Source organism: Giraffa tippelskirchi, chromosome 13 (genome assembly GCF_054371585.1).
Source record: "Giraffa tippelskirchi isolate mGirTip1 chromosome 13, T2T-mGirTip1v1.2.pri, whole genome shotgun sequence".
Lineage (NCBI taxonomy): Eukaryota > Metazoa > Chordata > Mammalia > Artiodactyla > Giraffidae > Giraffa > Giraffa tippelskirchi.
The window spans coordinates 54,848,233-54,862,231 of record NC_137287.1 but is presented as its reverse complement, the minus strand read 5'-3'; the positions used below and the strand labels follow the sequence as shown (position 1 = coordinate 54,862,231).

General features: G+C 47.0%; 1 protein-coding gene across 1 annotated transcript in view; it reads left to right on the top strand.

Annotated features, from left to right (window-relative positions):
- ISM1 (isthmin 1) overlaps positions 1-13,999 on the top strand; it is an 88,620-nt gene that overhangs the window by 56,459 nt on the left and 18,162 nt on the right. The window contains exons 2-3 of the mRNA XM_081552348.1: positions 500-739; positions 10,266-10,530. Coding sequence (XP_081408474.1) covers positions 500-739; positions 10,266-10,530 — 505 coding nt within the window. The remainder of the gene's footprint in view (positions 1-499; positions 740-10,265; positions 10,531-13,999) is intronic.

The window sequence follows — 13,999 nt, the reverse complement described above, 5'->3', positions numbered from 1 at the left end:
AGCAAACTATAATTTGATTCCAGTTCTAAATGAGCAGCTGTTCTCCATCAAGCTCTTCAAGCTCTATCAAGCTCTTCATGTTGATATACGTTGATGTTGGATAAATATCCCATAACACATTGTGCTATGCTAAGTCACTTCAGTTGTGTCCTGCTCTTTGCAACCCTGTACACTGTAGCCTACCAGGCTCCTCTGTCCATGGGATTCTCTAGACAAGAATACTGGAGTGGGTTGCCATGTCCTCCTCTAGGGCATTTTCCCGACCCAGGATCAAATTCATTAGCCCTCAGAAAATTCCCAAGTAGCAAGCTAGGAAAATTTTTCTGATAATTTGGCTTTTTGAAGGTGGAAAAACTAAGCCATGGGAAGAACAATGATTTGGGAATACAACCCTGGCTTAATTCCAACCCCTGGAATTGTCCTCGTCTCGAATTTTTAAGGGTGGCATCTCTAAATCTTGCTTCTCCTATTTATTTATTTGCTTGTTTGTTTGTTTCAGAATAACCTCAACATGGAAAGTGCCTCGACATCAGAAACCAGCTTTCCTCTGTCCAAAGAAGCCCCCGGGGAACATTCAGACCACCAGGCTGGACACCAGCCCTTCCCCAGACAGCAATTCCAGCAAGAGGCTGGGCACCCTTCATTGCAAAGAGATGGCCCCAGATCCTTTCTCCTTGACCTACCCAACTTTCCAGATCTTTCCAAAGCTGATATCAATGGGCAGAATCCAAATATCCAGGTAATGCTGGGCAACTGAAAGGTGGAAGAAAATGAAACAGTCTATGCCTTTGTTTCCTGATCCAATCCCGCCTCCCTTTTGCCCTTAGCCCCTTGATGAATCCTGTTATCTCTGTCAGAGCAGTGTTACATTGCATCTGTGTAACACCCTGGATTATAAGATGCATCATTATTTTCTGAACCACTGAAAAAAGAAAACACTGCTAATTAGAGTATGGCACACCCATGATTATCAAATACATCCAGATCTGATTTCAGAGCTGTTGAAATAGAAAAATAAAACAAAATAATATGCCCTGAAATTGATGAAATATGGTAGCTATAGGGAAAGGCCAATCTAACACATGAGTAGATGAGGCAAATCATCATGTGATTTCCAAGATGCTCAGGAAGGCAAAGCCTCTCTCCCTTGTCTTGATCTCCAGAAATTCCTTTAGGAAGCAACAACACTTCAGTTGTCACTTTAGTTGCACTAAAGTGTAAAATGACTGATAAGAAATTTCGATAAGGAGGGAGTGAAAAATAGAAGCTCCGAGGAGATAGAGGAATACATGCCACTAGGATGGAGTGGGATGAAGCTGAAAGAAACAGGAGGTTAGGGAAAGGGGTACCTGGAATTGAAATTAAGAACTGTCATCTGCACTGAAATAGCACAGTTTACTCAACAAGGCAAGGTGAATCTGACATGACTCTCCCAACATGTTGAAGCCAAACATGTTGTCTTCTTCCAATATTATCAATAATGCAACTAATTCTCAGCAAGTTACCATTTGGTTTGCTTGCCCAAGATCACATGGCTAGTAAATAGTAGTTGGGGCTCAAACACAGGTTTTCAGGCTCCCAAGAAAATTCACCCTACCAGTCCGTGTGTCAGAGACAAACTCCTCATTTTGAATTTCACTTGTTCCTCCCTCTATTTCTCCCCAGAGATGGGCCTCATGGTGGTGGAGGGAGGCCTATCTCCCTGGGCAGCCTGGCCCCTGCACAGCCTCTGTCCTCAAGTGCCTGCCTCCAAACTTGTAAGATTTGTCCTCGGTTCTTTTCACTTGGGGAAAGGCAGTTCAGTTCAGTTCAGTCACTCAGATGTGTCTGACTCTTTGCGACCCCATGGACTGTAGCACGCCAGGCCTCCCTGTCCATCACCAACTCCCGGAGTTTACACAAACTCATGTCCATTGAGTCGGTGATGCCATCCAACCATCTCATCCTCTGCCGTCCCCTTCTCTTCCTGCCTTCAATCTTTCCCAGCATCAGGGTCTTTTCAAATTAGTCAGCTCTTCGCATCAGGTGGCCGAAGTGTTGGAGTTTCAGCTTTGGTATCAGTCCTTCCAATGGATATTCAGGACTGATTTCCTTTAGGATGGACTGGTTAGATCTCCTTGCAGTCCAAGGGACTCTCAAGAGTCTTCTCCAACACCACAGTTCACAAGCATCAATTCTTTGGCGCTCAGCTTTCTTTATAGTCCAACTCTCACATCATACATGACCACTGGAAGAACAATAGCTGGCTTTGACTAGACGGGGAAGGGCAGCTTGTCCTTATTCTTATTCTTTCTCTGCATCAAATTCCAATTAACGTCCATGGCAGAAAAATACACCTCAGTTAGAATAATACATCCACCAGTCCTCCTACCTCCCCGTGTATAAAATGCTGTGTTAGCTACTGGGAAGTTAAGAAATGTTGAACCTTAAATGTAAGGTCTTCCCTCCAGGAAATGACCTAGGTGTGAAGATTCCAACTGCCACCTAAGAGAGTGCCAGAAGGATCATGGAAGTGGAGCAGAAAAAGTGCTGTGTTCCATGGAAAGCAGACCCAGATAGATGGAAAGGTTGAGAAGAGACCTGACCATTAGGGCAGGGCAGAGACAAGGGCACAGAAGTGAACAGTGCTCCGGAAGTCAGGCTTTGACAACCCGTGTGCTGAAATCACTCCATGGATCAATTAATGTTTCTGATAGGTCTTGTATCAATCCAACTGATTAATCAGAAAAACGAACCATTTTCTCCAGTGTTCTCTCTCCAGGAACTGGCCACATGGCGCTCTGATAAAGAACACAGAATCCACTTGGGGGAGGTGCAGACTGACCAAAAAAGGCATAGATATCCCCTTACTGTTGCTCAGTGTGACTCCCCATCACTCCTTCATTGACAGGAAGTGATTTTTCCTTGTTGATGGATTTTTTTGGTTGTAGGACCAGACCACCCTTATCCCAAGGGTGCTTAGCCCATGTCCAAAACAATTTGAGGTTTGCTGCGGCTTGCATTTTTTTTTTTTTTTTTTTTGAGAGATGGGCAATCTCATTGTGGAGCTAAATGCCGAGAACTGAGCTATTAATGCCATCGATTTAAGAGTCACTGATGTAAACTTACAAGAAAAGGCTTGGATACAGGGGACTGGAGGGCTGCAGTCCCCACACTGGAGAATTACCAAGTTCATGGGTTCCACCTAGAACTGAATTTCTAGGAGAATTTATCAGGATCCCCTTTCTGTCTCCCAGATAAGTCCATCGGTCAGGAAGTCCCCAGACATCACTTGGGTTTTTTTAAATATTAACCCAAATGTCAGGGAGGCAGTTGGGATCCTCAGATCTGGGAAACCCTGATGACTTTTCCATAAAAAGAAAAGGGCAACCATGAAATGCTAAACCCACTCCAGCCCACACGATGGATTTGTGCATGAGCTCAGAAAAGCCCCAGAACTCACAATCCATTTTTCATCAGCATAAGCTGTGCTGTTTAGCCAGATGAAGAGAGCTTTGCAACAGTACCACTGGGCTTCCTGAGGGGCAAGGAGGCTGTTGGGGTTGATGGAGAGAATTATAAAGCAAGACCAGGGAACAGAGAATACGTGGAGGATGAATCATGAGAAGACCACTCTCGAGACCTTCTGACAAAGCCTCTTGGACTTTTATAAAACACAGTTTTTATAAAGTGGAAGTCATTCGTCCTTGTCCCCTCTGAGCCCACAGCCACCTGTTTGTACAGACTTCTAACAGGTACAAAGCAGTCAGCGTTTTGTCTTCAGCTGGTCTCAGCACCACCCCAGTACCTATGGGAAGGTTGCCTCCACACCACTTCAGAATGGGCTGCTTTGGAGCATAGGGTGGGAAGGGAACCAGGCCACTTCTATGAGTTCCCTAGATGTTTCTTGAGTTTTCTTTTGTACAGAAGAGATCACTACACCTCCCAAGAGTATAGGTTTCCCCATTGCTCCAACGGGGCAACCCGTTCCTGGAAAAATGGACTTGAAGCAAAAGATGCTCCAACCCAGATACCATCACACCCAAGGACCCAAAAAGACCAAGCCAATGCTGTCCTGCTGCCCGTTGGCCAGCTGGGTCATCCCGCTGCTGCTTTGCACAAGCCCCGTGATTGATAACCGCCTGGGGCCAGTCAGAGGAGTAGAGGGACCTGTGTTTTATTGATCTGATGACCTGTTGGCCCTAAAGAAAGGAATACTGAGCTGTGTTCTTGGCCTTCTCTCTCTGGGAAGACCAGCAAAGGAGAGCATTGGTTGCTCAGAAAGATGCTCAAAGAAAGACCGATGTGTGCTACCCCTGAGAGCCCCAGCCCTAGGTCTGAGTATAAGTGCGTGTGAACGTGCGTACACACACACACACAGCTGGCTGCTGTGGCCTCATACCTCACCACACGAGTAAGTCAGCTCCCTGGTAGTCCTTTAAAAGGTGAGGTGCTTTCTCAAAAGGGGTGATGGTTTTCATGCTGACAACCCTCCTCAGAGCCCCTTCCTCAGAGCTCTACCATTTTGCTGAAATCCACTGGTTTGACACAGGACCGATGCAGCCAAGCAGACAGCCCCACCAGTCACCCTGGGCAGTCTGATGGTCCTCTGTCCTGGGGAGCGGACTGAAAACAGATGAAGGCATACCGGGGGGCCGGCTTCCACCGCCTGGCCTTCTGGCCTCCTCTCCCCATCACCCTCTGGCAAGCTGCCCCTCCCCCGCCCCCACCCAGCTAGCCCTCCCTGGAGTGAGGGCACAGGAATTTGATGCCCCTCTCTCTGAACCGCCCCCAGCACCGCCCCCTTGTCTGCAAGCACTTCCCACGCTCCAGGGCTGGGGTCCACAGTCTCCCCCTCAACCACCACCAAACCGCCCACACCTTTCCGAAGTGACAATGCTGAGCTGGGCCTCTAGACTTTTAGGAAGGGAAATCCTTTAAAAAGCCCAGCTTTTCAGAGCTTTGTTGTTTTTTTTTTAATAACCCCCTGAAGCCAGGTGGCCCCTGGCTTCACTCCCAAGTGAATCGGGCTCTTCATTTTAAGACTGGCTTCAGGCTGTGGAAGTGAGTAGGGGGTGGAGGGGGGAGGGGAAAGCCCAACAATGCACAACATAGAAAGAAATAGCCTCAAACTCCTGAACCCAATCTCCATATTAAATTTAAAACGAAACTAGAAGTTGGGTTTTGGCAACAAATAAATAAATAAACCACTCAGGAAAGAAAGTAAATCTCCCAGGACAAGTTCAAGCAGAACGTTGGTATCCTTGGCAGAGTTTCTGCTCCGCAGCTGATGGTCAGATAGCAGATGCAGAAATCTCTAAAATAAACTCATTATTAGGCTCACCGCATCAATTCCTTACCACAGTAGCTATTCACCACCAAATATTTCGCTTTTCTGGGTCCATCTGAGATTCGTATTCATTTCAACCAATGTGTTTCTTTCTTTTCTTCCATTGAGGGAGACTTAAAAATAGTCTTCTAAAGGCCCCTTTTTCCCCTTGTACAGACTTATTTACACAACTGTAGGCCTCTTGATATAATCAGATGAGTTGGCCAGGGCTACAGGTGTCGTACGTGCTTGTATTTCTGATTTTCCCACCTCCATTTTTCCTAAAATTCTTTTGGGATGGCAGGCCTGGCCGAGTAAGAGCCAAGAAATTACTGTGCCCAAGACATGTACCCAGACACTCCTGGAGACAAGCTGGTACTGTTCAGATTCGCAAGGGGGCCCTGCTGTCCCCATCGTGAGCCAGAGTCCACCCACCTCTCCATGGGCTCCAGCAGCACCATTTCTGTCAACCAGGGTTGGCCTCTGTGGCTGCTGAAGGTTACTTGACCTCCATATGCCTCAGTTTCCTTGTCTATACAATGGGAATAACAACCTAGGAGTAGCACCTTTGTAGGACAATACTCCATAGTGGTAGGGTTGTGCGGATTAAACGGGCTTTCCAGGTGGCGCTAATGGTAAAGAACCCGCCTGCCAATGCAGGAGACGTAAGAGACATTCGATCCCTGGGTCAGGAAGATCCCCTGGAGGAGGGCATGGCAACCACTCTGATATTCTTGCCTGGAGAATCCCATGGACAGAGGAGCCTGGTGGGCTACAGTCCATAGGGTCACACAGAGTCAGACATGGCTGAAGCAACTTAGCATGCACGAGGATTAAATGAGATCATCCATGGGAAGCACTCAGCAAAGCGATGCGGGACGCTTCCCCAGATTGGTGGATGCTGGCTGGTGATGGCAGCAAGGGTGAAAATGACAGAGGAGACGAGTATAAAATAATTAAGAATCAGGAGATCTAGTTTTGAGACCAGCTCTCCTCCTTCCTTGATGTTCACCTCAGGAACGTGAATTCTCCGAGCCAGTTTCTATGCCTGAAATGTGAGGCTAACATTTGTAGAACAAGCAGTGATACCTGAACAAGAATGCTGTAAGGCTCAAGGCATTTATGGCCCTTAACCTGGAGCTGCCAGAGTTGTTTTGAGAGCACCAGTGGGTCTGAGAGGGAGGGATTATATATCTTCCTAGTCCTTTGTGTTCTTTCTTTGGCAGTTGTCAAGGAAGAAGTTTACATTATCAGGGTCCTAACCACTTCCTGGAGACTGTCTTCCTGTCCCTGGATGCTCTGTGCTTTTGAGAAATCGTTTCAACTCCCAGGGCTCCTTTTCGTCTCTCAGAAATAAACACAAACCCAAACTACCTGGTCACCGTAGCTATCAAGTTCGTTGGTCCTCTAAAAGGGCCAACGAGTTAGAAGATTCTAGAAGACTCTCCTGAGTTCAGAAGATCAAGCCTTCTGTATTCTCAGTGTCGTTAGTTTACTGCTGATTAGACTAAGAATTGTGTTAGTTTCCCAGTGGAAAGTGCTTTTCAGTGCTAAAGAGTGTGTTTCTAATAAATGTTTGAACTTGCAAGAGGAAGAAAGAAACTGGTAATAGTGCAAAGGATTTTATCCTTTCCTAATTTTGGACAGAATTCTCAAACTTGGCACCTATTCTAGTCTCTCTTTCTTGGATCTGACAAGATTCAACCAGAAGTTGGACTTGGGTCTTTTGGAAAAGTTCTTTTTCTTTTACTGTCTTGATTCATGGTATGGAAAAATCCAGAAGAAACAAATATACTAAAGATGCTTCAATGTTATGTATTGAAGATACCAAAGAAAGGTAAGATCCAGCTCCATCAGCTTGGAAATTTACTGTACTCCCTCGCACACCTTCAACTTATCACACCGATTATTGTTCAAGACATTTTTATGAACAGATTCTTTGATGCTAAAGAACATGTAAATAAGAGGAAGAGCAACAGAAAACATAAAACTAATCTCCCTCCACCCCCTCCCATTTGAGAAGTCATGATCATGCTCATTGCTGCTGCTGCTGCTAAGTCGCTTCAGTCGTGTCCGACTCTTCGCGACCCCATGGACTGAAGCCTACCAGGCTCCTCCATCCGTGGGATTTTCCAGGCAAGAGTACTGGAGTGGGGGTGCCATTGCCTTCTCCGGATCATGCTCATTAAGTCTTTTTAATTGGATGCCTATGAAATTTCATGTTCAAGATTAGATTTCTTCTTTTGATATTAGTATGAGGTTTCCACATTCCTAACTGTAGGGAAGGGTGGATCCTAAGGTTTGTGTGGTTTTTGTTTTGTGTGGGGGTTTTTTTGTTTGTTAGTGTTATTTTTAATTCAGTTGGAGCAGTGGCTAGAAATGAAAGGGGAAAAAGAAACCTCTAAGCTGATGAGATTTAGTCATCGATAATAGTTTTTGGAGTAAACTTGTATTTTGCTACTCATTGCCTGGCCAGGCAACAAATCTATTTTGTTTGGATCCAAGTGGCAGTTTGGGGGGAAAAAGAATCATATTGACGGTAATAGCTTAAAACATGGAATTGTTTTGATTCCCAGCTTGGAGAAATTGCAGGGCACGTTTTGTTTAGGCAATCCCTTTGACTCCAGTCTAGATACAAACGGAATACCAAAACTGTCCGGCCTGTTCCCCCTTATCTCCTACCCGGAGACTGATCTTATTACCATAATTGCAGGCTTGCCTGGCTCTTGGCAGCTTCTCGCCTCCAAGACCCCTAATAGCCTTGCAGACAATTGCTGCAGCTCAGTTGTTCTGTCTGCAGGCATAGGGGGCTGGGACTGCACAGGAGAAAGGTTGTGTCTTCAAAGGCTGGGCATCATGGAATCTCTGCCTGGCTCGGGTCCATGCCACCCAACTGTGCACTCCTTCCACTCCATCCTTGTAGGGTTGCATGTGGGTCCTGGGCACTGTCCCTCTCCAATAGCCATCCCTCCAGCAAACACCAATGATACACGATGAATGATGTAATTCTTCTTTTTGTCCTTTTGGGGGATTACTAAAAGTTCCATAATTATTATAAATATGCAAGGGATGCTTACGAGACTGGGGTGATGGTGGTGGCATGGAGTCAAGCCAGTGGTGCCCTCGTAGGCATCCCATACCACAGGAGGAGATGCTGTCAGCCTGCCACGGCCCAAGTGTACTCTGGGGTAGAAGACCACACCCTGGACCTCGTGTCTGGACCACACAAGGCCACAGCTAGGCCCACCATGAGTGGGGCAACCTCCTTTGAACGTCGAAGAGAGTCGAATTCAAACTTTTCCATTCCTGAAACAAAAGGAAGGGTCTGTTTGTCTCGGGGATTGGCACGACCTGGTGCAATTTGGCAGAGCATCTCAGCAAGTCTCTCAGATGTTGGGTTAGGGCAAAGCTGGAAGAGCATCTGCCCAGTACATCTTGCGCTGATTACTTGGAGCGCATGTTTCTGATTCATTTGCACATAACTCGTCCAGGGGTTGTTGCAAGAGCGATGTGATGGCCAGAGGAACCCAAGGAGTCTTTTATTATGTTTTTTTTAAACAAATTTCTCTATGTTGATTGTCTCTTGGAGCCAAGAAGCTGCATTCTTTCAGCCCTGTGACTTCCAAACTAGGCTCCGTAAATCCAAGAGCGAGTTCTGACCTTGACTCTGGGACTGTCTGCTCTGCCCCTGAGGGTTGGTTAAGGAGGAGTTTGTGCTGGGTCTGGTTTAGGGGATGAGTGAAACTCACAGCTGGGACAGCATGGACCTTGTGCCCATACCTCTACACCACCTGTGGCATCCAGCCCCTACCAGCATCAGTGGGCTCTGGGCTCACCTGGTCACAAGAGGGGACAGTACCTAGGTGATTGACTTTTTGAGAGACAGTTTGGCAAAGTTCATTAGAGTGCAAGCTCTGGAGCTAGAATACCCATGGCTGTCAGTTACTAGCTGTGTGACCTTAGGCAGGTTGTTAACTTCTCTGTGTCTAGTTTCTCTGTCTATAAAAAGCTGTCTAGCCACTACTCTGAAACTTAACAGCTTGAAACAACAATCACTGGACTGCTCGGGGTGCTGTGGGTTGGGAATTTGAGCAGGGCTCAGCTGGGAGACCTCGTCTCTGCTCTACACGTTATCAGCTGGGGTGACCCAGAGGGGCTGGAAGATCCAAAATGGCTCCCCGCTCAACTGACTGGGGCCTCAGAGCTTTCCAGGGACTTCAGGAGCCTTTGTTCTCTGCTGTATGACTCTCTCATCACATGACGGTTATGTGCACAGTAGTCTAGGCTGGGCTTCCATACATAATGGTAGGAACTTTCTGAGAGAATGCAAATGGAAACTTCAAGACCTTGTGTGGCTGGTCACGTTGACACACCTACCACACTCTACTATGAGTTGTTAGGCCAGCCCGGACTGCAAGGGAAGGGAAAGAAACCCCACCTCTTGGCGGGAGGTGCGGCACCCACAGACCAGAATGGGAGGAGTGGCAGGGACATCATTTCAGATCAGTAACCACAAGGGCCGATCAACAGAACCAACATTATAGAGACATTGTGAGGATTAAATACGTTACTATATGGAAAGCCTTTCAAACAGCTCCTGGTACATGGTTAGTTCTCAGTAAGTGTTCCGTTTTATGAGTTGTTCTTATGCCATTCATAGTACCTGTCAACTCCTTGAATTAAAGACTTCCCAGCAATGTAGTCATCCATAAATCAGGGGCCCCGTGATACACTGCTTCCTCCCAACCCAAGGCCCGTGGGTGTCGGTTCCTCCGGGTGTCCCTGGAGGTTCTCCACCCATGTCACTCTGCAGCCTCAGCTTTCCCTCCTGAGGGAGGCATGTTTGCCTCCTGAGGGAGACACGTTTCCCTCCACTCTCTTAGACTTTCTCCCGAGGGTCACCTGGCGTGGAGGCTATTGACTCCTCATTGACCCTGGCCTGTTTTGAATTCCTCAGGTCACCATAGAGGTGGTGGATGGTCCTGACTCTGAAGCAGAGAAAGATCAGCACCCGGAGAATAAACCCAGCTGGTCAGTGCCGTCGCCCGACTGGCGGGCCTGGTGGCAGAGGTCCTTGTCCCTGACGAGGGCCCATGGCGGTGACCAGGACTACAAGTACGATGGTACCTCAGACGACAGCAATTTCCTCAGCCCCCCCGGCGGCTGGGACCGTCCGGCCCCAGGCCACCGGACTTTTGAAACCAAAGACCAGCCAGAATATGGTGAGTTTACCACCCAGCAATATAAAATCAGTGCAGAGAATAAACGAAGATGATGAGGCCAGTGGACTTGGAGCCAAGCAAAACCCTGTTTACAGTGTGTGGCTTTGGGTCTTCAACAAGGCAGACCTCATACGGACTCTGTCCACCTCATCCACAGAAGACCCGAGAGGCCCCTCTCACCACATTTTTCTAGAAATACTATAATTTTAAGATAATGCCAATTATCCTCGGAAAGATTTTTTTTAAAGTTAGGGATCTTTGAGGTCCTGCCTTTTTTTTTCCCCAAAAATGACGAAACCACTCAAATAACTTCCTCGAATAGTGTGTGAGTGCTCAGTTGTGTCCAACTCTTTGAGACTCCATGGACAGGAGCCCAGCAGCCTCCTATGTCCATAGAAATTTCCAGGCAAGAATACTGAAGTGGCTTGCCATTTCCTTCTCTGAACTTCCTTGTGTATTTGACTGTAAAAACTCATACTGAAAATCAATTTAGTGAAAAAGATGTGCCCAGCTGTCTCCTTTGACCAGGCAAAATATGTTATGTTTATCACTTGTAATGGAGTAGCCCTTTGAAAGCCTCATGGACATGTATGTCTCAAGTTATCAAAGTGAGGCATCCCCACCAACAAATTTCAAGACCCCGAGTTGGGACTTACAGTTTCCTATGCTTTTAGAGTAGGATAGGTGAGACAGAGAACAATATCTAAGTTCAATGGCTTAAAATAATCCAAGTTCATTTCTCACTTAAGCTGGGATGAAAGACAGGGTCAGGGGAACTTGACTCTACCCAGTCATTCAGGGACCCAGACTCCTTCCATCTTTAAGCCCCACCAACTGTGAGGGCCTGAGAATTACCCACTGGATGCTCTGCCTCTGGCTGGCAGACAAGTGGAGAGACAGAGCCTGGAAAAGGCATTCATTCTTTTAACCCCCTCAGCCTGGAGATGACAGATCACATCTGCTCAAATTCTATTGGCAAGACTTTGTCATATCATCCCATGTAGATGCAAGTGAAGCTGGGAAATGTTTTCTGTGAGAACTAGATGAAGAGGGAACCGATTTGGAAAGCATCTGGCCAGTCTTCATGAAGAATCAGGCAGTGTGCCCCATGTTGTAAGAGAATTTGATATCTTACAAATGCATCCACCATGATGATGGCCTTGTGGTTCAGCCTCAGCAGACTCAGGAGCAGACGGTCTATGAGGATGACTTGTTTTGCACCATTTGCATTCTCACCCTCACCCCCATTTTCGGCAGAAAGGCCACTTGTATATTGGCAAGTCGTTTCTGCCTGCTAATAGATGATCCTAAGCAACGTCCAAAAGAATAGGACTTTTCCCCCAACCACGTCATTTAGTTGCAACTGACATTGAACACATCTTCTGCCCATCATTCTGCTAGGTACTGGGAATCCAGAAAAGATTAAGACATGGTCCTTCCCTGAAGAGCATCTCACCTGTCTATGGACAAAAGGAGAAAAATTAATGGATGGAGCAAAAGAGTGCCACAGTAGAGATACACAGTAAACGCCAGAAAAGCAGAAAGAGAGCTCCCAGACCCCACCCAACCAGAAGGCTCATAAAACCTTCCCCTTTCCCAGAAGCCCAGTTTATTTTCCAAGAAGGATTGGGAACATTAGCCAACCTTTCTGTAGCAGTTGCTTTCCACAGTCCCTCTTCATAGAAGCTCTCAAAGATTAGCTCATTTAATCAGCTCACTGAGGCAGAGACCCCACTTTACAAATGGGGAAACTGAAGCCTGGAGAAGTTAAGCAACTTTGACCTAAGATTCATCTCAGACAGTCTAGGTCCGGAGTCTGTCCTCTTCACCATTATGTTATTCTGCCTCTCAGGGGGCGGGGGGTGGGGGGAGGAGCACATCCATTAGGGCAATAAAGTGGATCTATAAAGGGACAGTTAGATTGAAAGATAGGAATGGGAGTAAAAGTCCAGGGCCAAGCAGAGTTTTGAACAAGAGAAATACCGAGGATCCCAGGGTGCTGGCCTGACACTGCACAGGACTGCAGCTTAACCTGTCTGCCCAGCCCACGTGGAACATGGTCTCTCTGAATGAGGCTCAGACCCTCAACATCAGAATCCATCCACTGCCTGTGAAAACGTAATGTCTATCCTGGGCCCAAGCCCCTTCCCTACATATCTCAAGGTATGGTCCCCAAGCCAGTAGATCAGCATCACCAGAGACAATAATAGAAATGCAGACTTTCAGACCCCACTCCAGGACTATTCAATCAGACATCTGGAAAAATGAAAGTGACAGGGTAGGTCGCTCAGTCATGTATGACCCTTTGTGACTACTATCCATGGGATTCTTCAGGCAAGAATACTGGAGTGGGTAGCCTTTCCCTTCTCCAGGGGATCTTCCCAACCCAGGGATTGAACCTGGGTCTCCTGCACTGCAGGCAGATTCTTTACTGTCTGAGCCACCAAGAAAGCCCCTGATCTGGAAGCGCGAGGCCCCACACACCAGTGTTTCTCAGTATGGTTGCCCATACTCATCTGGGCATTTATTTTTTTTACATCCCAATGCCTGGACTTCTCTCTAGATCAGTTAACTTGGAGTCTCTGGGGCGGGACCCAGGCATCAGGGATTTTTAAAGCTCCGTGAGTGACACTAGGGTGCAGCCCAGATCGAGGGCCACTGCCGTCCTTCCATGGAATGTGCAGGAGTGAGACCTGGAGTCTTTGTATGCTTCTTTCTTTTTTTCAGTCAAGGTCAGCAGATGATTCTCATGCTCATAGAAGTTTGGTGATCACCACTTAGAAACAGTTTTTTCATCTAAAGTTTTTACACAATATATTCTGCTGAATTTATGAACATTAAGAACCCCCCTCCATTTCCATCTTGAAGGTAGAATTTGCCTCTTTTGGAGCAGTAGTCACTGTGGCTGTCACAGCCACCCTCACCCCAGCTTTCTAGATCTACAATACCTGGGGGGTACCCTGTGTCTGCATCTTACAGCATCCCTGGGTCGTGGAGAGACTTTCATCGTGATAATTGTGAGGTCTCTCTTAGTAGCATTGCCATCATTAAACTGTGGTTCAGTCATGTCTGACTCTTTGCAACCCCATGGACTGTAGCCCACCAGGCTCCACTGTCTATAGGATTTCCTAGGCAAGAATACTAGAGTGGGTGGCCATTCCCTTCTCCAGGGGATCTTCCCAACCCAGGGATTGAACCTGGGTCTCAAAAGATCCCCTGGAGAAGGGAATGGCCACCCACTTCAGTATTCTTGCCTAGAGAATTCCATGAACAGACCATGGGGTCGCAAAGAGTCGAACATGACTGAGCAACTAACACACACACACACTCCCGCATTGCAGGCAAATTCTTTACTGTTTGAGCCACAGGGAAGCCCCAGACATCAGGATTCCTACTTTATAAAGAAAATCTGATCCCTTCATGGAACTCCTAAAACAGTGCTTCTCAGACCTTTATGTGCACACAAATC